Source organism: Neophocaena asiaeorientalis, unplaced genomic scaffold (assembly GCF_003031525.2).
Source record: "Neophocaena asiaeorientalis asiaeorientalis breed wild unplaced genomic scaffold, Neophocaena_asiaeorientalis_V1.1 scaffold606, whole genome shotgun sequence".
NCBI lineage: Eukaryota > Metazoa > Chordata > Mammalia > Artiodactyla > Phocoenidae > Neophocaena > Neophocaena asiaeorientalis.
The window spans coordinates 10,807,827-10,827,628 of NW_020173687.1; the positions used below are offsets into that span (position 1 = coordinate 10,807,827).

Consider the following 19,802-nt stretch of genomic DNA (forward strand, 5'->3'; position numbering starts at 1 on the left):
TTTTTTTTTTTTTTTTTTTTTTCTATTGGGAAAGGAAATCTCTGCAACTAGTCTTATTCTTCTCTTGTTGCTCAAGGTTTTTTCTTTGGGCTCAACTTTCAGGAGCCCAGTTCTGGCTCTTGGGGCAGCGTCTACTTGGGCTATGCCTTCGGTGCACTTTGTGTGAGACGAGGCCCCTGGGGATGGGAATCAGCCACAGCAGACTTGCCACTGGGAGACTCTGACGACTTGACATCCCCTCCTGCCGCCTCCCCCAGTCAGGGGCTGCCTTAAACTTCCTCTCCTTCCACGTCTCCCCGGGAGAGGAGACACCTGGAACTCAGAGGCTCACCTAGCAGCCTCTGGCCTGGGTTGTTGGGAGTTGTTTGGCCTGACCCACGCCGTATTTAAAAAATAATTTGGAATTAGTTGTTGATAGTTAAAAACTGGGCAGCTCCCCACAAAGTCTAGATTTCCACTTTTTCTTGGAAAACTGAACAATCTGGCAACCTCAGGCCTCACACTCCGGGTGGCAGGTGGCCCTCTTGGGGGAGGGCCCTGCTCTCCAGCTCTCTCCTGTCATTTGCCCTGTCCCTGTGGGTGTTTGTGACCGGTGAGATTTTTCAGATCTGCCCTCCTTCCAGCTGTCATGCCAGACCTTGTCACAGGCCGTTCGGGAGGGGCCTTGGGGACGCGTCCCCTTGCCCGTCCCTGACGCAGGGGATGGCAGCCCTGCTGAGGGACGGTGACCAGGACGCCGTTAGGGTGGGTGTGCTGGGCGGGTGGCCGGGCTGCCCTGAGTTCTGGCTGTCCGTCCATCCGTCCGCAGCCCCGCGGAGCCCGCCGGGAGCAGGCGTCCGCCGAGAGCCTGATGGAGTACATCCTGGAGAGCTTCTCCTTCCTCAGCGCCCACATCACCCCGCACGAGCTGGCCCTGTTTGGGGGCTCCCAGGGTCCCCGGTGAGTGCTCCCGTCCCAGCACGGCCCTGGTGACCAGCCTCGGGGCTGGGGTCTCCCACAGCCCGGCCCTGATGTCTGTTTTCTTTATTGTGGCCCCGGCCCCGCCCCGCACAGAGCAGGTCCTCCGTGACCACTGAGTGAATGAGGATACCTCAGCCTGGCCCTTAGCCTTCTGCTCCCAGCGATGGGCTTTTTTTTTTTTTTTTTTAATCTTAAAAAAATAACAGTAGCGCACTCAGTAGGACCTCTGACCTCTGCGGAGCAATCGCCCAAGCGACCCCGCTCCCAGTTCCTTCTGCACAACTGCCTGCCCTCACCTGCGACACCAACTGCGTTCTCGGTGAAGCAGCTCCCACCTGCCCACTCGCACTGGCCCGAGCGCTTCTCCTGCACCCAGTTCAGCAGCACAGAAGCGTGTGAACAGGCCACATTTCTCCTCTCTTCTCACGATCCCATGGCGAGGGTGTGGCATCTCCACCCCCCTCAGGGCTCAGGCTCAGCCCCTGCCCGGAGCAGACACAGTGCTGGGTACGCTGTGTGTCACTCACCCCTCATGGCCCCGAGCTTGGGGTTCCTGCCCCCACTTTACAGATGAATAAACTGAGACTGGGGGAGGCTGACTTATCCAGAGTCACAGAGCTGGAATTAGCTGGAACCTGAGGCTTCTGCTGCAAATTGCACACCCTGCAAGGTGTGTGTGGGGGGGCGGGGGGGCCATGCCATCCCAGCACCTGTTTTGAGTTGTTGCTACCTTTCGCTGCTTCTCCTTTTCTCTTAGTTTTCTCCTCAGTTTAACTCCATCTCCTTGGGACTTGGAGTTGGCCTCCCTGATCAGAGCTCTCCAGAGAGGGAGGGTTTCCTCTACCCTTGGAGGGAGCTGAACTGCTAACCCAACGGTCACCCAGTTCTTCTCAATTCAACTCAGAAAGGACAAGACTCCACCTCCACCGCCAGCGCTGAAAGCGTCGTCCAGGGAGCTCACGGCTGGTGCCCCAGAGCTGGACGTGCTGCTCACCATTCACCTCCGAATCTGCAAAGCACTGCTGCAGGTGGGTGAGGAATGGGGGAGGGTGGGGTGGAGTCGGGGTAGGGTGGCAGGTTCAAAGCGGGGGTGATGGTGGTGGTGCTGGTGAATAGTCATGAGGTCCTTATACAGCCCAAGCCCTAAACCGAAGGCAGTGGTTGTGTCTCTTTGAGTGGCAGATGCCAGGACTCTAATCCAAACTGGCTCAGCCGAAAGGAAATTTTTTGGCTCATAGGATTGAAAGGCCCAGAGGTGGGCTTCAGGCCCAGCTGGATCCAGGGTTTCAAACGTCATCATGACTGAGTCTTTCCCTCTCTCAGCTCCGCTTTCCTGTGTTGGTTGGCTTCATTTTCTGGCAGGCTGGCTCCTTCCGGTGGCAAAGGTGGCTCCTGGCAGCTCCAGCCTGCATCCTATCGTCTCTACCCCTTTTAGCAAAGGAGGAATCCCCAAATGACAGTCAGGGAGCTACCATCGGGATAGAAGAAAGGATGGGCACAGGGCAGGTGGGCGCCACAGGCATGGTGGTTGACCTCAGAGGGCATGTTCTGTGCTAACCCGGAGCATCATGGGTTGCTTCCCAGAAACTGGACTCTCCTAACTTGTCGAAGATGGTCCAGGAGTGCCTTCTGGAAGAAGCTGCACAGCAAAAACAGATTCTGGAGACGCTTTCTGTGCTTGATTTTGAGAAGGTCAGCAAGGCGACATGCATTGAAGAGAGTAAGTGCCTGTCCTCCATCCACGGACTGCCCGTGTGCGTGGCAGGAAGTGATGAGGATGAAAGCCCAGGGGGCCTCCTCTCCCTTCCCAACACCCAGAGTTAAATGGAGCCCAGGGGACATGAGTGGGGGCAGTGGCTGGGATCAGACACACACTGTGGGGTGGGAAGGGAGGCCCGCTAGCCTCGGTCAGCTGTGTGACTCTGGGCAAACGATTCACCTCTCTGAGCCTCAGCTTCCCCATCTGTATAGGGGAGGCCGCTGGGTAGGTGTCAGTGAAGGAACCCCAGGACACATTCAGGGGATACAGTGTGCGGTCAAACAGTAGCTGTGACCCCAGTTCTGCCTCTGCCCCCTCCATGGGAATTCCCCTTGTCCATAAGGAGAGGCTGGTGACAGCAGCAGCCCCAGGGTTGTCGTGAGGGCTGCACGTGGTGACCCAGATGAGGTGCTCACAGCCGAAGCTGCTTGTCTCTGCGGGTCACAATGGGACGTGGGAAAGGGACTCTGCATTAGGCCAGGCCATCCCTCCTCCCCGACCTCTCAGGGCCTAGTGGAAGGACATCTCTGGGCTTCCTCACTGCCTGCTGTTCCCCACCGCCAGTCAGGCTTCTGAGCCTGGGCTTTCAGTCATCCCGCAGGCCACGCGGAGGAAGGGGTGCCTGAAGCTGTGGAGAGGCTGCACGGAGCCCGGTGCGGTCCTGTACTGCCCTGGTACGGTGCTGCTGGACCAGCTCAAGAAGACGTTCCTGTACAGAGTCAGAGGGAAATACCCGGGACAACTGGAAATAGGTAGCCCCCTGCCTGTGCCCACCCGCCTCAGAAATGCTTTGTGGGGCCTTCAGCATTGCCTCGGCAAGCCTCCTTGTAGCCCCATCTCCACCTCTGCGAACGCCTTCTCGGCATGAAGTGGAGGCCTTTCTGAAATTGACAACAAGGCATCTCCTTTTCCTGGGGAGAGGAGGGAGGAGTCCGTGAAGGCGGGAGGCTGCAAACGTTAGTGGGCTCGTGCACCTTTCTGATTCCATGGCTTCCACGAGAACCTTAGAGGGGTTGAGAAGGAGCCTTTATGGGAAGGTAGGCAGGACTTTACCTGCCCCATAGCGGTGTCTTGAATCTTGGCTGGACTCTTTCCCAGAATGCAGAGCTGCAGCACTTTTCTCTGTTGACAACTGAAGGGTGACATACTCCAGGCAGTGGCTCTGGGCCTTAAGCAGTTCTAACCACCTGCATATTCCCAGGCCCCGGCTCTGTGATTCACATCGAGGGGCAGGTGGGGCCCAGGGCACACGGATGCACCGCAAGACTCCCAACTCGGGCCTGTGGGCCTTAGCTGGAGCACGCCCCACGCAGGCGCAGGGGCTGCAGGGAGGGATACCCACCCACACGCCATCAGAGAGCCTTTAAAGTGACCCGGCCGTGGCCGGCTGAGCGGCGCCAAGGGGGCGGGGTCTCGGTCTCCCCTCACGTCGTGTCTGTGTGCTGCCAGTGTGCCGCAGGCTCCTGGAGCAGGTGGTCAGCTGCGGCGGGCTGCTGCCCGGAGCCGAGCTCCCTGAAGAACAGACCATCACCTGGTTCCAGTTTCACAGCTACCTGCGGAGGCAGAGTGTCTCCGATTTGGAGAAGCACTTCGCTCAGCTCACCAAGGAAGGTACGGGCTGGGGTGGGGGGCACATGGCCTCAAAGCAACACACTGACGACAAAGGAGTGTCCATCGTGGAGACCTCTGTCTCGGCTCGGCTCTGGGAAGCCAGTGTTTCAGAATCACTGTGTCTTTCTCCTCCAGCTGTTCTTTCGAGAACCAGATTTAAGTAGATTCTACTTTCAGCCCACGTAGAAATGAGCTCCCAGGGCAGGAGGCTTTACAAAGCACAGAGCAGAGGTCAGAACTGGACAGGAGGGCTATTGCTGGGCTGGCTGGAGTCCCTTAAGTATGGACCTGGGGTTTATTCATTTTCAGGGTGTATTTGATCCCTTGCTAGAAAGCCTTCCTGGAGATTCCAGGAGGCCCCCTTTGAGACCAATCCAGACTGTCCACTTGGTGATCACACGGGCTTGTCCTGGGATTTGCTTCTCCCTGGCTAATGCACGAGCCACAGCTGTCCAGCCCGGCGCAATCAGAGGGGACCCCGGGCCTCCTTTTTTCTGTCTCTTGTAGTAACACTCTTTGAGGAGCTGCAGTGCGTGGGCCAGGCCAAGACAGTCAGGAAGCTGAAGGGGAAGCAGCTGGGCCAGCTCCAGCCCCTGCCCCAGACGTTGAGGGCCTGGGCGCTGCTCCAGCTGGACGGGACCCCACGGGTGTGCAGGGTGGCCAGTGCTCGCTTGGCCAGCGCAGCCAAGAACAAGAGCTTTCGGGAAAAGGTACGGTGTGGGAGGCGGCAGCCCCTGGCTGCAGGTGTGTGAGTTGGGGGGAGGTGGAGGGAGGTAGGCTTCCTCTCGGAAAAACAGGGAGCAGTGAGTGACTGGGGGCTGCATCTGCGGCCGGTATGTTGATGCAGAGATACTCCAGACAGGAACACAGCCTTCCGCAAGCCCTCACCACTGGCAGCAGCCAGCCAGCCCCGGGGAGGGAGCTGGCATTGCCAGGCGACCAGTGGCTAGCAGCATGCCACGTGCTCCCCACCTCATTCAGCTCAGTGTTTCTAAAGCACCTTCTCTCTTCTGTCTCTGAGATGTCACCTGCACGTAGAATGTCTCTTAGAATTCTGACAGTCACCCTCATTTACTTTCAACTAATGTGTGTGGCTGGCTGTTTCGTTGTGCTCGGTTCACTTGAAAACCAAGAGATTGGACCCCTCTGCCTCTTAGGTTCCTGAACACCTGTGACTCTTCTAGATTTCGGGTACCAGCCCCCGTGGTGGGAGAAGGGCAACACTGGGGCCTTGGTCTTGGGCTCACCCAAGTGCCAGGCACATCCCCACTGGCCCCTCCCCCGTGCTTAATAGCCCTTACAACAATTTTGCAAAGCAGTTGCCAGCTTTCTTTTCCAGCTGAACCGACTTGGCCACATGGTCATGTGACTGACGGGGCGGGGCCAGAGCTGTGACTGGAGAAGAGTGAGGAAAGGAAGAGATGCTTTTCCTTCTGGCCAAGGCAGCAGCCTCACCGAGGCTCCCTCTGTGTTCACTTCTTTCTGCTGTCCCCGCTGGACAGTGGGTTTCTCTGATTCAGCATTTTTTTTTTTTTTTTTTTTTTTTTTTTTGGAACTGCGCCACCAGGGAAGCCCTCTGAGTCAGCTTTTTATCTAGATGGCAGTTTCAGAACGCATTTTGTAAACAGTACTAGAGAAAAAGAGTTTTCTTATGTCGTGACCCTCAGCCCAGGGACCAGCGTTTTTAGATAAATTGAATGCCGCAGCCTACAACTCGACACTGTGCACACCTGCTGTCAGCATTCGGGGGATGAGCCGTGGGCACCGTGGACTTTGCTCTCACCAGCCCCCCGTTCACAGTAACCTCATTTCCTAGGCTTTGCTCTTCTACACCAACGCCCTGACCGAGAACGATGCAAAACTCCAGGAAGCTGCGTGCGTGGCGCTAAAACATCTCAGGGTGAGTTTAACCCGTCCTTGGTGGGGATAGAGGGAAGCCTGCTTGTGGTTAATGCTGAAGTTAGTTCATTTCAAAATGATCCCACTGGGACCGAAAGAAAGAAAATCACTGCCAGTGAAGAAGCACCGTAAAGAACTGGTTGTAGAGGAACAGCCACCAGCTCCAGCAGCAGAAGCTCTGATGGCAGAGGTCCCTCGGAAACAGTGCCCGTTTGCTCTGGCTTGGTGTGAACAAGCAGGTGGCCCCAGAGACTCACTTTTGAGCTCTTGGATTATATGGTTTAATATCCTCAATGAAAAATGTTCTAAGAACACAATAAGCTCATTGTAGAAAAAAGAGAGTGTAAAAATACAGCAATGCAAAAATTATCCATCCTAATTCTTGAGCATCTCTGTGCATAAAGCTTTTAAAATTTATATGGAATTCTGCATTACTTCCTTAGGCTAGACTTAGTGCTATCCCAGGGCCGGAGAATGCATTGATAAATGTTCTTGAGACTCCTGATACCACACACCCCTTTACACTCCCAAAAGCAGACAGGAGGGCATGCCCGCTTTACCTCAATCCCATCTTCATTTGTAACCCTTATTTAAAAAAAAAACCATTGCCATTCTGCTAGATGAAAAATGGTCCAATACAGACTAAATTCATTCTGGAATGAACCGGCAGGAAATTGTACAAGGACCATCTGGTTATAATCAAACAACCAGTGAGTGTTAGGGTGCCCACTAGGGGGAGCTAAAGTGCACTCTGGTCCTTGGCCCTGGAGGTGATCAGGTGGTCAGCTGTGCCTGAACCAGGTCAGACCTCCTCTCCTGGTCTGACCAGGAGGGCAGGGTTGGGAGAAGAAGACAGGGTAGAATGGTCCAGGAGAAAGCAGGTGTTCTCATTTCCAACACGGGCCTTTCCAAAGGTGTCAGGATTGAAAACATGAGATGCTGCCAGTGGCACTTTGATGAACCTGAGGCCACAGGAGAAACCTGGAAGCCTTCGGAGAAGGAAGGGGCTGAAGCCGCAGAGACCATGCTAGGGCTGGTCCTGCAGGGTTTATAAAAGTGGATACCTGTTCCTTAAAATGCCCCCTAATGGTCCCCCTTTCCCCCAACCTCAAACAGGGCATCGAAAGCATTGATCAGATTGCCCGCCTGTGCCAGTCTGACGTGGAGGCCGTGCGAGCGGCAGCCCGGGAAACCACGCTGTCATTTGGTAACGTACAGCATCCAGCGTTTCGAAGTGCAGTGGGGTTGCTGGGGCCCGTAAAAAGGTTGTGCCAGAGAGGCCACAGCCAGCTCTCACGTGACACAAAATAGCACATGGGACGGGCACCGTTAGCAACCTGTTTGACTGCATTTGGCCAAGGCCGGTTTCCTTTATGGCTGAGGTGGCCGTTTACGACCCTTGGGAATGAAAGCCAGATGCGAGGCAGGATTAAGGTTCAGCAGGCTCTGTCTTGGACAAAGGGACGAGGCCCTGGGGTCCACGTGAGCCAGTCCCAAAGGCTCCCCACCCCCTACCCTTTACAGCAGCACCGGAGGCCTAGGCGTCTGGAAGTACTAAGGCCACCTTGGCTCACCAGTGTAGGAAAGAGCGAGGTGGGGAGACAACCCAGTGACAGATGATCTTAATATTTCAGGTGAAAAAGGACGCTTAGCTTTTGAGAAGATGGACAAACTTTGCTCAGAACAAAGAGACGAAGCCTTTGGCCAGGAGGCAGATGTTGAAATCACAATATTTTAAAAAGCCTCAGCTAATGAGCCCAAATCCGGCACCTTTGTTTTTGCTGCTGCCCGGCCTCGACACAGGGAGGGCTTCGGGTGGAGGTACACGGTGCGCTCTCCCAAGAGCGTGAACTGGCCAGAGCTGCTCCCGGACTCTGGGCCAGTTACGAAGCCCCAGGGCACAAGTGGGACTTCTGTGCGGGAGCAGAACAAGGGGCTGCACGGCACTTAGAGGGCTGCACTTCAGTCAATCAGCCTTTGGCTTTGAGAATCGGCCTGACCTTCCCCGGGGGCAGAGCCAGGTCAGTGCCAGCCAGCCACATCACGAAGGGGCCGAGGCCAGGCAGGCGGAGGCCTGGAATCAGCAGGTCAGCTGGCTCAGCACTTCTGGTTCACTAAAGACTGGGACTGAGGAGGCGAGCAGACCGAGCGTCCCTGCTGAGGACAGAACTCGAGTCGTTCCCACAGCAGCAGGTGTCACTGTGGGGAGGGCAGAGCCAGGGTTTCGACGGTTCGCCCCCTCAGCCCGAGCTGCAGCCCAAGCGCCACAGGGGAGCCGGCTGGCGGCCTGCTGACCGTGGGCCTTATTTTCACTGTGGTTCAACAGCACAAAGGAAACAAGAACATGCCGTCAGCCGAGAAGTCTTGAGTGCCATTTGCTTTGACCTCACTCATCAGAATGGAATCCATTTTCTGAAGCAAGTCAACTTAGGGCTTATTAAATAAATTGCTTCAGAAGCCATAAGCTAGTTTGAAGAAAGATTTTACTGAACATCATGTTTAAAGCAGGAAAATTAATTTCCTATTTAAGTCTATTAAAACACCCCGACGTGTCCTGGGCTGTTTCTGGGTTAAGAATGTAGAGGTACCCTGGGGTCTGGATGTGGTATCAACAATGGCATTGGAAAGCTCTGTAACTTAAACATGCTCATTTACACTTCCTGTATATATTCTGTGCTTTTTGGTTTAACTCAGTATTTATTTGCCTTGTCCATATGTTGTTTTCTGAAATTTCAATTAAAATAACTTTTTATTGGTGTTCCACTCTACCTGAAAAAAGTGGAGGGTAGTGGTTGTTTTCTGGAATATCCTGAGGGAAGAAGCCATCCCTGCTGTCCCTCAGTGCTCTCTTTCCAACGTGACATAGATGCAGGGGTAGAGGAGGGCGGCCTCAGGGCAGGGCTGCCCCTTGGACTCTCCACGTGCTCTCTGAGGCTCCCGGAGTCCCCTCTCCTTACAGACACCAGGCAGCGTGGCCCTTCTCTGGCCTTGGGCCCTGACTTCTGCTTAGTTACAATTTAGTTATATTTTTTTCCACATTGGCATTCCTCCTCTTCATGAAAGCTTAGATGTCGTTTTTTTTTTTTTTGTATCTGAAAACGATTGAGGTGACGACAGTGGGCGTGACACCACCACCCAGGTCCCCACTGTCCTTGCTGGGTGTTGTGTGGTCACATGACCACAGACGTTGTTTCTGGGTTCCATGGATGTTGCTGAGAGGCCACAGCATAAACAGTTTACTCAGCAGCCAGCTTTGAAACAGTCATAAAACCTTGAAGGATATAAGGGAATTCTTGGTAGTATTCCTGCAACATTGTGCAAGTCTGAAATTATTTCAGAACAAGAAGTTGAAAAATCACTTTAGGGGAGACTTACATTTAATTCTGTACACGAAAGGAAGACTACACGAATTGTTTATACTTCACTGTTACCTCTCAGTGTCAGTCTCCACTGATGTGTCAGTTCCACATCAAATGTGACTCGGCAGAGGTGCTGAGACATGGCCACCGTTGTGTCTTACAGGCAGCTGGCTAAGGGACACACGTTCTTGAGGTTTGAGCAGTTCTTCAAACAACCTTTATAAATTCATTGTTACCCAAAGGCCCTAACACTTGAAAAGGTGAGTTTTGTTGTTGTTGCTGAAATGGGTTGAGGCCTGAAGCGCTGAATAAACACGAGGCAGGGAAAGTGCCCCCAGCCCAGAGGCACCCACGACTCCAGGAGGCCGCCGTCGTAATCCTCAGATGCGGAAAAACTATAACCCCTCTTGACTGACAACATATGCTTCACATCAGCAGGGATGGAAAGAAAACAGAAGTTGCCCAGCCTGGTTTAGGCCTATTAAGCAAAGAAATGGGAAGCACCCCCAAGCCATGTTCTTTAGAAAAAATTTTTTATTGTTGCAACTAAAATGCAAACCCATCATTTATATGGCAAGTTGGAAAACTGTACAGTTTGACAGTTCTGTGAGGTCACAGAAGACCCTGAGACGCGCCCCCCCGCCCCCCATCATGCATCCATGTATACACACACCTGAAAAGGTATCATACCAAAACACCTCGCTTTTTTTTGTTTGTTTTTATTTTTGTAAAAATGGTTTATTCTATGGCCATCGTAAAAAATAATGACCTGATGAGTAAATATTGGCTTAAGGCATATAGCAGAGCAGCTCGCTACTTCTCTAACATACGTGTGACAAGATGGAGAACCATCTGTTTTCCAAGGATAGGAGGTTAAACCAGTATATCCATTTTGAAATGCTACTATATATACACACCAAACTACTACATACATATACAGGACTTAAAATAACAAACAAGCCCAACTCAAAAATGCTTACAGCCTGGCACCTCAGTCTTATCCACACCTCACCAAGGCTCTGCGGGGCGATGCCTCAAATGTTCCCACCACAGACTTTCTCTGCACGAGCTTCTAACACGTGAAAGGCAAAATGTGAAAATGCTGGCAGAAGAGCAGCCCGTGAGCTATAGCTGCCTTTTTTTTTTTCTTGTTAAAAAAGCCACTTAACGTGGAGGTCTTAAGTTCCCCTCGCAGGAAGAGTCATGAGCACCATCAGTCCCCAGGGTTCAAGGGCAGGGCGGACGCCTCTCTCAGCAAGGCCCCCGGACCTGAAGGGCCACAGGCTGGCTCGAAGGGACCATCGTCCAGGCTGTTTCAAGAAGTGTGGTTTCCAACAGTCGCCTTGGTTCCAGATCACGGTCCGCTCAAGAAGAGTGTGAACTTGGCACAGTGGAGGCTGACCCCAAAGGTGTGTGTGTCGTGGGGGACCTGCTTGTCTAAGTGTCCAGAGCGCGAGGTGTGACTATGGCTTCCCACACCCTTGGAATGTCTGAGTTACAGTGGGGCCCAGCTGGACCAGGACAGGCTGGGCCTCACTAGAAGTCACCAGAGTGTCATGCCAGGAATTGGGCAAATACGTTACTGGACATTGCTCCGCTGCCGAATGGCAATGATTTCAGCAGCGGTCTTAGGAACCAGAGCCACGTAATGCTCAGCTCATGCAAAGGTAGACTGGACTTGTACACGGAGCGCATCAGTAAGCAGAGATCGAAGGATTTCAAGCACGTGGTATTTGATCGGGACACCGTACGCGCATCCTAATACAGGGAGAGTGGTGACTGAGACCGAGGTTCGAGCAGACAACTGGGGAGGGGAGGGACCGGGACAAAGTAATCTCACGCCACGTGTCTTAAACAGCCAAGTGTTCATTATATATTATCCCCTTGTTCTATAAACATAGGCAAACCTCTTCTCGTGTTACCCAATGAAATCACGACCGCTTACAACCGTCCTCCTTCCTAGTACTGGTCTGACGCAGCAGGCTCACGGCAAAGTCCTCCGTTCCCAGCGCTACCTGAGGGTTTATTATTGTACTTTTTGATAGAGCCCTTGGTGCAAGGCTGACATCAAAAAACGTTAACACATTATTGGTTTATGAAGATGCTAGTGCACTGTGGATGCCTTCAGGAGAAAAGAATTAAAAAATAAATATGGAGTGGAGAGGCTCACTACACACCGTCTCCAGGGAGGGCTGCGGGAAGGATGTCGCTTGCCGCCTGCCAGGGACGCGCCGAGGGGGCACCATGTGAGGCTCGCCCCTCCACCCGCACAGGCTGCCTTGCTCTGCGCCACCAGCCCAGCGCCCTCTGTGCCCTCCTCAAAAACTGGGTTGCGGGTCTGGTATTCAGAGGAAGGCGAGGGGGAGAAAAGTAGCAGGATGGAGGTGAGGCCAAACGCCCGGGGAGGGGGGCTTTAGTGCAGAACCGACATCCGTCGGGGCGCGGAGGGCTACGCTGTCCAACGGCTCTCGCCTACGGCGGCTGCCTGCTAGGCGGCTGCGGGTTCTACGGGCAGGGGCGGACCGTGGGTGGAGGCAGGTCAGATTGTGTGTGGCTGTCGAGCAGGAACTAGGATGAAACCAAACGCTTTCAGAGGAGCCCGGCCCTGCCCCCGCAGAGCTGCGGACTCGTGCAACACCTTGGCCTCCCGGGCCACTCCAGCCCCCGTGAAGGGGGTTTTGGTTATTATTATTATTTTTTACAACAGCTCCCCCTTCCCAAAATCACCCCCGAGGAAAAAGCTGTCTGCACGTTGCTAAACCATCGGATGCGCTCAAAGGTGGTTGCTTAGAAAGAGGTAAAATATTTAAAATCATTAAAAGAAAAAACAGAAGTCTCGTGAGGTGATTTCCACGACCAGAGATTTGAGGCTAATCCTCACTCTTCTCCGTAACTTTCACAGCAACACATTCTAACGTGTGGATTTCTACTGAAATGGCATTTATATTCCAAGCAAAGTGGAAGCTGCTCCTTCTGGATCTCAATGGCTGGGTGAAAAGCCGGTGGCCACCCTGTGGTGACCTCTGACCCTGAGGCAGGGGCCCTGAGGAACCCTGTTTATGGGGATGGAGCAATGGGGGCAGGACGTGCGCAAGACGGCTGTAACACGAGGGGGCCGGTGGAGGAGCGGACAACGGGAAGCCAGCGGGACACCCTGAGCAAAAGCAGAAGCCGGGTTCTGTTTTCTAGAGACGGCCTTTTGTTGTTTTTCTTCTTAAAACGGGAAAGCTCGCAGGCACTGTCCCGGCTCAGTGCGCGCTCAGCAGAGGAAGCGCCTGAGCGGGACGATGTCCGAAACCCTCAAACCCTCTCCTCCAAAGGACTTGACATTCGCAAAAGTGTGGGAGTCTTTCCCTGGGAAATCAAATAAAAATTGTGTATCTGGTTACACCACCTAAGGGTACAAGAAAGTTTCGTAAGTGCCTAGTCTTTTTTTTTTTCCCAGAAATAACAAAAAGCTGCTTTTTATAAAGGTTAAAAACAACAATGTGTTGTAATTCTACTACTTTTTTTTCAAAAACAAATGAACAAAAAAAGAAAAAAGAGAGAGAGACGTATTTGGCATTTTGTCTACTTACTCCTGAATAGGTTAAGGCCCTGAGATTAGACTCTTCTATTCTTGGGACCACAGGGCTCCTTAAGACCCCGGTGCATCAATCCTCAATTCTCTCTCGTTAGCCCTTCACAGTCCCAGACTTCGAAAACCTTTGATCTGTTTCTTCTGAGGCTGGCTCAGAGGCTCCCGCAGCACTGAGCGCTACCGCCGGGCTGGCGGCCAGGGCTTGCTGTACACGCGGTCTGGCCAGCACGTCCGTCAGTGAAAACATACCCTGTAGCAGAGGTACGCGCCGGCTGTGAGGACCGTGGCCACGCACACGTTGACCAGGAAGGGCTTCCAGTGAGTCGGCGCCTGGTCCTGCTCCTCCTCGGGCGGCGACGGCTCCCCCTGGGTGGGACCTGCCCCCGCGACCCGCCTCCGGACTTCAGTGTCTTGACTCGCGCTGAGGAATGAGGGGGGCAGAGGCGGGTTACTCACTCAGGAAAACAATGGCAAGGATGCTCTTACTCCCGGAGGAGCTCTAGGAAAAAACGAGCTACGTGGAAGCAGAGCCTGCTGGTGCTGACACTGGCCCGAGGCCTGCCTGTCACCGCCTCCCTCCCAGGGCCCGACAGCAGGGCCAGGGTGGGGTTCCGGGGACCCGCGGACTCCTCAGTGATGGGGCTGGGTAAGGGTCTGAGGGGCAGTACAGCCCCTGGGGCCGCTTGTAGAATGTTCCCCTTCAGATCAGGGAAGGTAGCAGTGCGGCCACAGGCTTCCACTCCCTTCCCGGGGCCCGACAGACACACAGAGGCCTGTGTTGCTGCTGACATGCGGACACCACACATCTGCAGTGCTGACCCTCTGCCCTCCCCGCTGCACGCCCAGCCAGTCCTGCCAGCAGGCCCACTTCCCGGGTGTCCCGTGTGCAGTCAGTTGACTACCTTGCTGGGGGCGAGCCAGAGCCACCCTGTAGGGCTGTCCCAGGAGAGGCCAGCAGAGGCTGTGGGCCTGGGTGCAGCCAGACCCTGCCTCTCCCCTCCCCACCTCTCCCAGGCCGTTGCCCTCCCACCCTTGCGTCCATCGAGGCGGCCCTGGCCACAGGAAGTCCTGCCTCCCACAGGCCTCTCCACGGCCCTGCTGCCCCAGCAGCCTCCCGCGTGACTGGCAGGACCATCCGGGGGCACCACCTCCCCAGGAGACAGGAGGAGGCTGCACGAAGCACCCTTCTTGGCGCCCACACGGTGAGGCCCCAGCCGCAGGGCTGAGGCCTGTGTGCACGTGGGCTCCCCGCCCTCCCCGGTGCCCAGAGGCGCATAGGTTCTTGGTCCCACTCCATTCTTTTCCTGGAATTCTCTGGCTTTCAGCTTCCCAAATCCACACTTCCCTGCTCACCACCTTCGCCCACAGAATGTGAAAGGCACCTTTCTCTCCATTGTCTTCATGAATAAAGAAACAGGACCAATGACACAAATTTGACCCAAGTCACGTGCCAGCTCCCATCCCTCTCATCCTCGGCTCTCGGCGAGCCCTCAGAGGGAGCACGCCAGCCCACCCTGAGAGTGTCAACAGAGGCCCTGGGAACCGGAGCACAGTCGCACTTGTTCAGCACCTGCTCTGGGAGGCCCCGCTCGACAAGTGTCTCTCGAGCCCCAGAACCAGACCCGGTGTTCCTGTGATGAGGGCCGGTTGCACGAAAGGCCCTGGGCTAGAGTAGGTTCATGGGCCAGGACTGGGACCTGGACACCAGCATTTAGCAAAGTGCCCGAGGAAGATTTTGATGATCAGTTTAGCCAGAGGCCTCGGTGGGGCACACACTGTGTGTGACCTGCTTTCTCATGCATGACCGTTCCAGTGTCCGGCCGTAACAATACACCCTGATCCCATTCTTTAATAGCTGCAGAATATCCAACACAGGGAGAAAGCACGACTTATCTAATCCCTGGATACACAATCAGCTCATCTCTAGATTTTCACCATTAGAAATAATGCCACCACGAACACCTCTACCTGTACATCTCTGCACACCTGCTTGAGAACTCCTGCTGGCTGAGTTTCTAGGTGTAGACAAACGTGGGGTCAAAGTGTGCACTAATCTTAAACTGCCCTCCAAAAATGCAGGCACCAAGGGCACTGCCTCCACGGTCTCAGGCTCGGGCTAACCCCCGTTCATCCTTCAAGCTTGTGCACGATGCCACCTCCTGCTGGCAGCCTTCCTTGACCACCCAGGGAAGGTTGGGTGTCTCCTCTCTAAGGCTGACCTGTCCATGGGCCACCACCACAATCTACTGCTCCCTTGCCAGTAAGATGGTCTAGAACACAGACCAGGGGCCCCAGTCTAGTTATCTTGGGGTTTCACATGCATCAGTAGGTACTCAGTAATCTTTGTCAAACTGTAAGGAAGCAAAATGGCAATCAACTCAATCAAGACCACATGAAAAGGGGGACTTCCCTGGTGGTCCAGTGGTAAAGAATCTGCCTTACAATGCAGGGGATGCGGGTTCGATCCCTGGTGAGGCAACTAAGATCCGACATGCTGCGGGGCAACTAAGCCCACACGCCACAACTACTGAGCTCGCGCACCTCAACTAGAGCCCGCGTGCCCTGGAGCCTGCGCGCCAGAACTAGAGAAGAGGAAACCCGCACGCCACAACTAGAGAGGAGCCCACACACCTCAACGAGGATCCCGCGTGCCACAACTAAGACCCAATGCAGCCAAAAATAAATAAATAAACAATAAACGAATCTTAAAAAAAAAAGACTACATGAAAAGGTTAAGTACCCCAAGACCATTCTGGGGGCTGAAGGTACGTGGTCAAGCCTGGATATCAGTTTCAGGACCGGCCTGAAGTCCAGGGCAGGCTTCTGTCTTCTGTCGCTGTCATCACCGGGCTGGAAGACCTGACTCAGTCGCACCAGACCCCTGATTCCATCAAGCACCACCAGGTGGTGCTAGATCCCCGCTGAAGTCAGTCACTTCGCCAGGCCAGCCCGTGGCTCAGTCAGAGGCTCCTCCAGCTGGGGGAGGAGCAGGGACGGTCCAGGGGCCTGTTCCTCAAGAACACAGAAGCACCGTTTGCCAAGAGGAGGCTGGGTCCACAGGGTTTCAATATCAATATGTATTTCTGGAACAGAAGGCCATTTCCCCTCGCCCCCAGTAAGCCAGGACCCTCTCACATTACCTTTCCAGGCTGCAGGGGGCGTTTAAGAGGGTTCTGGTTTCTTCCTTGACGGGGCCGTCTTCTTTAACCTCCTCAGTCTCAGCTGTCACCCACTGGTGGTTTGCGAAGAACTCCTTGCACTTCCCATTGTGTGGCTCCAGGATTCGTTTGGGAGGCCGGGGAGGGGGGGGGATGTGCTCGGGTGGAGGCTCCAGGTCCTCGTGGGAGAGCTCTTTCCATTGTTCCTTGAAAAAGCAGCAAGAGGAAGTCCCGTGAGATTTCACGTTTGGCTGATCTGTCAGGAAACCTGCTCCCCTTTAAGTGAGCAGAGGTGAGGGGCCCTCTCAGCTTCTCGGGTCTCCAGCCATGTCCTTGGAAGATGAGATCTTATGAAAATAAAGTCTATTCTCCCTATTAATGATCTCTATGTGAGCACTTCAAAGGCAGAAATTGGAACATGGTGAAACCTTCCACAACTTTTTAGCTATTTAAACATGAAGCCTAGCTATTTCCTCTGACCCAGGATACTGTTTCAACGTTTACAAAGAACAGCCTCCTTCTTTACAGGCAAAAATTTAAAACCAACACACCTGGATTAAAGCAAAAGCACTGCTGACCTGTACTGAAGAGTCTCCCATGATGAACTTGGCGCCTTCGATCACAGCCAGGTAGGAGAAACGGAGCTGGTCTGCTGTCTGGATCAGTCCCATCCGAAATTTCCGCATTTCTAACAGAACTTTCTTGATATCAACAGAAGAAGGGTCTTTCCTTTTGTCCATCTGAAAGCCAGAGAGGAGACACAGCTCAGTGAGGTCCGAGCCTCAAGTACAATGTGACTGTATATGTCCTGGAGCGTGCCAGTTCCTATTCAGGAAAAGTCATAGCGAGGAAGGCAGAATTCTAGAAAATGTGGCAAAATTGGGACCATTTGAGCACAGGGGCAAAATGAGAGGGAAGGGGATTCTCTGGATCTTCCTGGCTTCCACATTAAAATTAAGGGCCTCCCTTCAAACGAAGCTATTTAGGGTAAAGCTCCTTTCATGGGAAGGAAGCTATTGAAAAGTGAAGATCAAAGCTAGTTTATTGCGGAGACAGTTAACAGAGAAGCTGTGGCTGGGCCAGACTGGAGGTTAAAATGTGCTCCCTTCTCTTCTCGGGGCATTTAAGGGCCTTCTTACCAGCAAGAGGCAGGTGTCAGCCAGACAGAAGGTCCCCGATCTGCCGATGCCAGCACTGCAGTGCACCACAATGGGGCCGTACTCCATGCTGAGCGACCCCGACTCGCGGACTTTGAAAAGAAAGTTCAGAAACGAGGCTGGCGATTCAGGGACTCCAAAGTCAGGCCACGTGGTATAATGGAAATGCAAGATCTCTCGAGTTTCTTGAGACTGGAAGAGAAATATACTCATGACGATTCTAAGAGAATCACCTGCACAGAAATCATTAATTCCAAGTAAGCATGAAGTGCCTTTCCACCCACCTAACTCCAAGAGTAGCCTTAACTCTCAGATTTTTCTCCCCGGGTCCACAAACCCAGTGAACAAATACCAAGCCCCGAGTGGACCCCAGGTTGCTCCTGCTTCAACTGCCCCTCCTTTAGGATGGAACAGTCTTGCCCACAAGAGCCCTTGTCTCCAATGTTCCTCTCACTTCTGCCGTCTTCATGATTACAACCGATTTCTATCCGCCCCACAAGTCAAAATGATGCTTCGCTGCCACCCACAGCAATCTTGTCATCAAAGGCCTCGGGGTTTCACATGAAAGAGTGGAAATGTAACTGCACGTGTGGGGCACCAGCTCTGGGAAACTCGGGGCTTTCCTTACAGGACTATCTGGATGCCTCAGAGAATTGTCATTTTACAGAAAAAAGTTACCAACTCAGTCTCCAAAGACAGGAGGCTGCCACGTGTGGCTCAATATCCAGCTGAACAGATGGTCCACGATGAAGAGGAGGATGCTGACAAGACCAGCTGCACTGGCCCCACAAGCGGAGCGCTTACTGTGTTCCAGTGTGGGCACGAGAGCTCACTGGGTTCTCACAGCAATCCCTCGAGGCACGTAGTCCCGTTACTCCCATTTTCCAGATTAGAAGACTGAGGCTTGGCAGCTAACCCTCCATTAAGTGGGGGAGCAGGAGTTTAAATCTAAGCTTGCTTGACTCCAGAGCCCACTGCAGGAACTCTTGAAAGGAGGACCCTGGCCCTTGTCTCCTAGCCCAATCTGCTCGCTGTGGAACAGAAAGAACGGCCTCTGATGCTGTTTCCAGCTCCGCTCCTTCCTCTGAGCCTCTGAGACTCCACTCCCAGGGTGGACAACTGGTCGCCAGGAGCAATGATCAAAATGTAGTCCTTGCTGAGGAGAGCACCCAAGATTATACCAAGGTAAGAGCCCACAGTAATGGGAGCCAGTCACAGGAGAAGTAAGGCCTGCAGACAGGAACCACCCCAGCTGCGCAGCGCAAAGGGCCAAGCTAGTGCCTAGGTTACCTGGACAGCGGCTGATGGTGAAACACTTTGGGCCAAAGACCCGCTGACTGACAATGTCTCCCTTCGTTTGGCAAATGTCCATAACGTGCCTCCTGTGTGCGCGGCACGATGAGGTAATGACCCCGTGCCCTGCCCTCCCAATGCTCACAGCTTAGTTACAGCAACCTTCCCTGACCCTAGTGTGATGAAAACGTGTGAAAAGGACCCACAAAAACAGCAAGGACCTAACATCAGCAGAGAACACACACGTGTCGCCCTGCACCAGCTATTACACACACTGGTATCTTTCTGCAGAACTGGAAAAAATCTGCTTATGACATTAGGATAACTTATAGAACCACACCAAACAATTCCATACTTTCCTCCCTAGAAAATGATCTCCTTATATCCTTTAATGGCTTAAAAGAGAAATGTGTCTTCTATTTTTTTTGGAACAGAAAAGCACTTAAAAATAGATTTTTAAAAAAATGGAATAGGAAGGGCTTCCCTGGTGGTGCAGTGGTTGAGAGTCCGCCTGCCAATGCAGGGGACGCGGGTTCGTGTCCCGGTCCGGGAAGATCCCGCATGCCGCAGAGCAGCTGGGCCCGTAAAGCCATGGCCGCTGAGCCTGCGCGTCCGGAGCCTGTGCTCTGCAACGGGAGAGGCCGCAACAGTGAGAGGCCCGCGTACCGCCAAAAAAAAAAATAAAAAATTAAAAAATTAAAAAATAAGAAAACATGCCAAAAGCAAGTTCCTTCTTTTAATTCTTAAAAAGGTGTGGGTTACCTTCTGTTTACTCCCTCCCTCACGCCTGCCCACCTCTTTCTCAAGGAATTCATTCCAGATGTGTGCTCGGCCAGGTACACGTCTGACAAAAGACTTTTTCAAAACCACGTCTGTTTGGAGCAAACAGATCTCCCCCAAACCTCCAAGCTGCTGCCTCTGCTCTGCCACTCAAACAGCACAAACCTCTTCTGCTCTGTCCAAATTCTGTCTCCCTCAACAAGCAAAGGAAACTTTCTCAAGAGTTTACCGGAAGTCACTTGCAAT

At 53.4% G+C, this 19,802-nt stretch overlaps 2 protein-coding genes across 5 annotated transcripts in view; one reads left to right on the plus strand and one right to left on the minus strand.

Moving 5' to 3' along the window:
- The window catches only part of RIPOR3 (RIPOR family member 3), a 73,277-nt gene extending 63,286 nt beyond the window's left edge, over nt 1-9,991 (plus strand). For 2 of the 4 annotated variants that reach the window (XM_024750416.1, XM_024750417.1), the window contains 9 exons: nt 809-939; nt 1,865-1,988; nt 2,545-2,680; nt 3,310-3,471; nt 4,169-4,330; nt 4,838-5,040; nt 6,147-6,230; nt 7,346-7,436; nt 7,864-9,991. In XM_024750416.1, the coding sequence (XP_024606184.1) occupies nt 809-939; nt 1,865-1,988; nt 2,545-2,680; nt 3,310-3,471; nt 4,169-4,330; nt 4,838-5,040; nt 6,147-6,230; nt 7,346-7,436; nt 7,864-7,967 (1,197 nt within the window). In that variant the 3' untranslated portion in view covers nt 7,968-9,991. Of the gene's footprint in view, nt 1-808; nt 940-1,864; nt 1,989-2,544; nt 2,681-3,309; nt 3,472-4,168; nt 4,331-4,837; nt 5,041-6,146; nt 6,231-7,345; nt 7,439-7,863 lie in introns of those variants that run through there. The other 2 variants (XR_003003837.1, XM_024750418.1) reach the window with 2 other exon arrangements.
- Nucleotides 9,992-13,050: 3,059 nt separating this feature from the next.
- PTPN1 (protein tyrosine phosphatase non-receptor type 1) overlaps nt 13,051-19,802 on the minus strand; it is a 65,265-nt gene continuing 58,513 nt past the window's right edge. The window contains exons 6-9 of the mRNA XM_024750451.1: nt 17,466-17,675; nt 16,905-17,066; nt 16,309-16,532; nt 13,051-13,589 (exon numbers count right to left, since the gene is read on the minus strand). Of these exons, the coding sequence (XP_024606219.1) occupies nt 13,403-13,589; nt 16,309-16,532; nt 16,905-17,066; nt 17,466-17,675 (783 nt within the window). The 3' untranslated portion in view covers nt 13,051-13,402. The remainder of the gene's footprint in view (nt 13,590-16,308; nt 16,533-16,904; nt 17,067-17,465; nt 17,676-19,802) is intronic.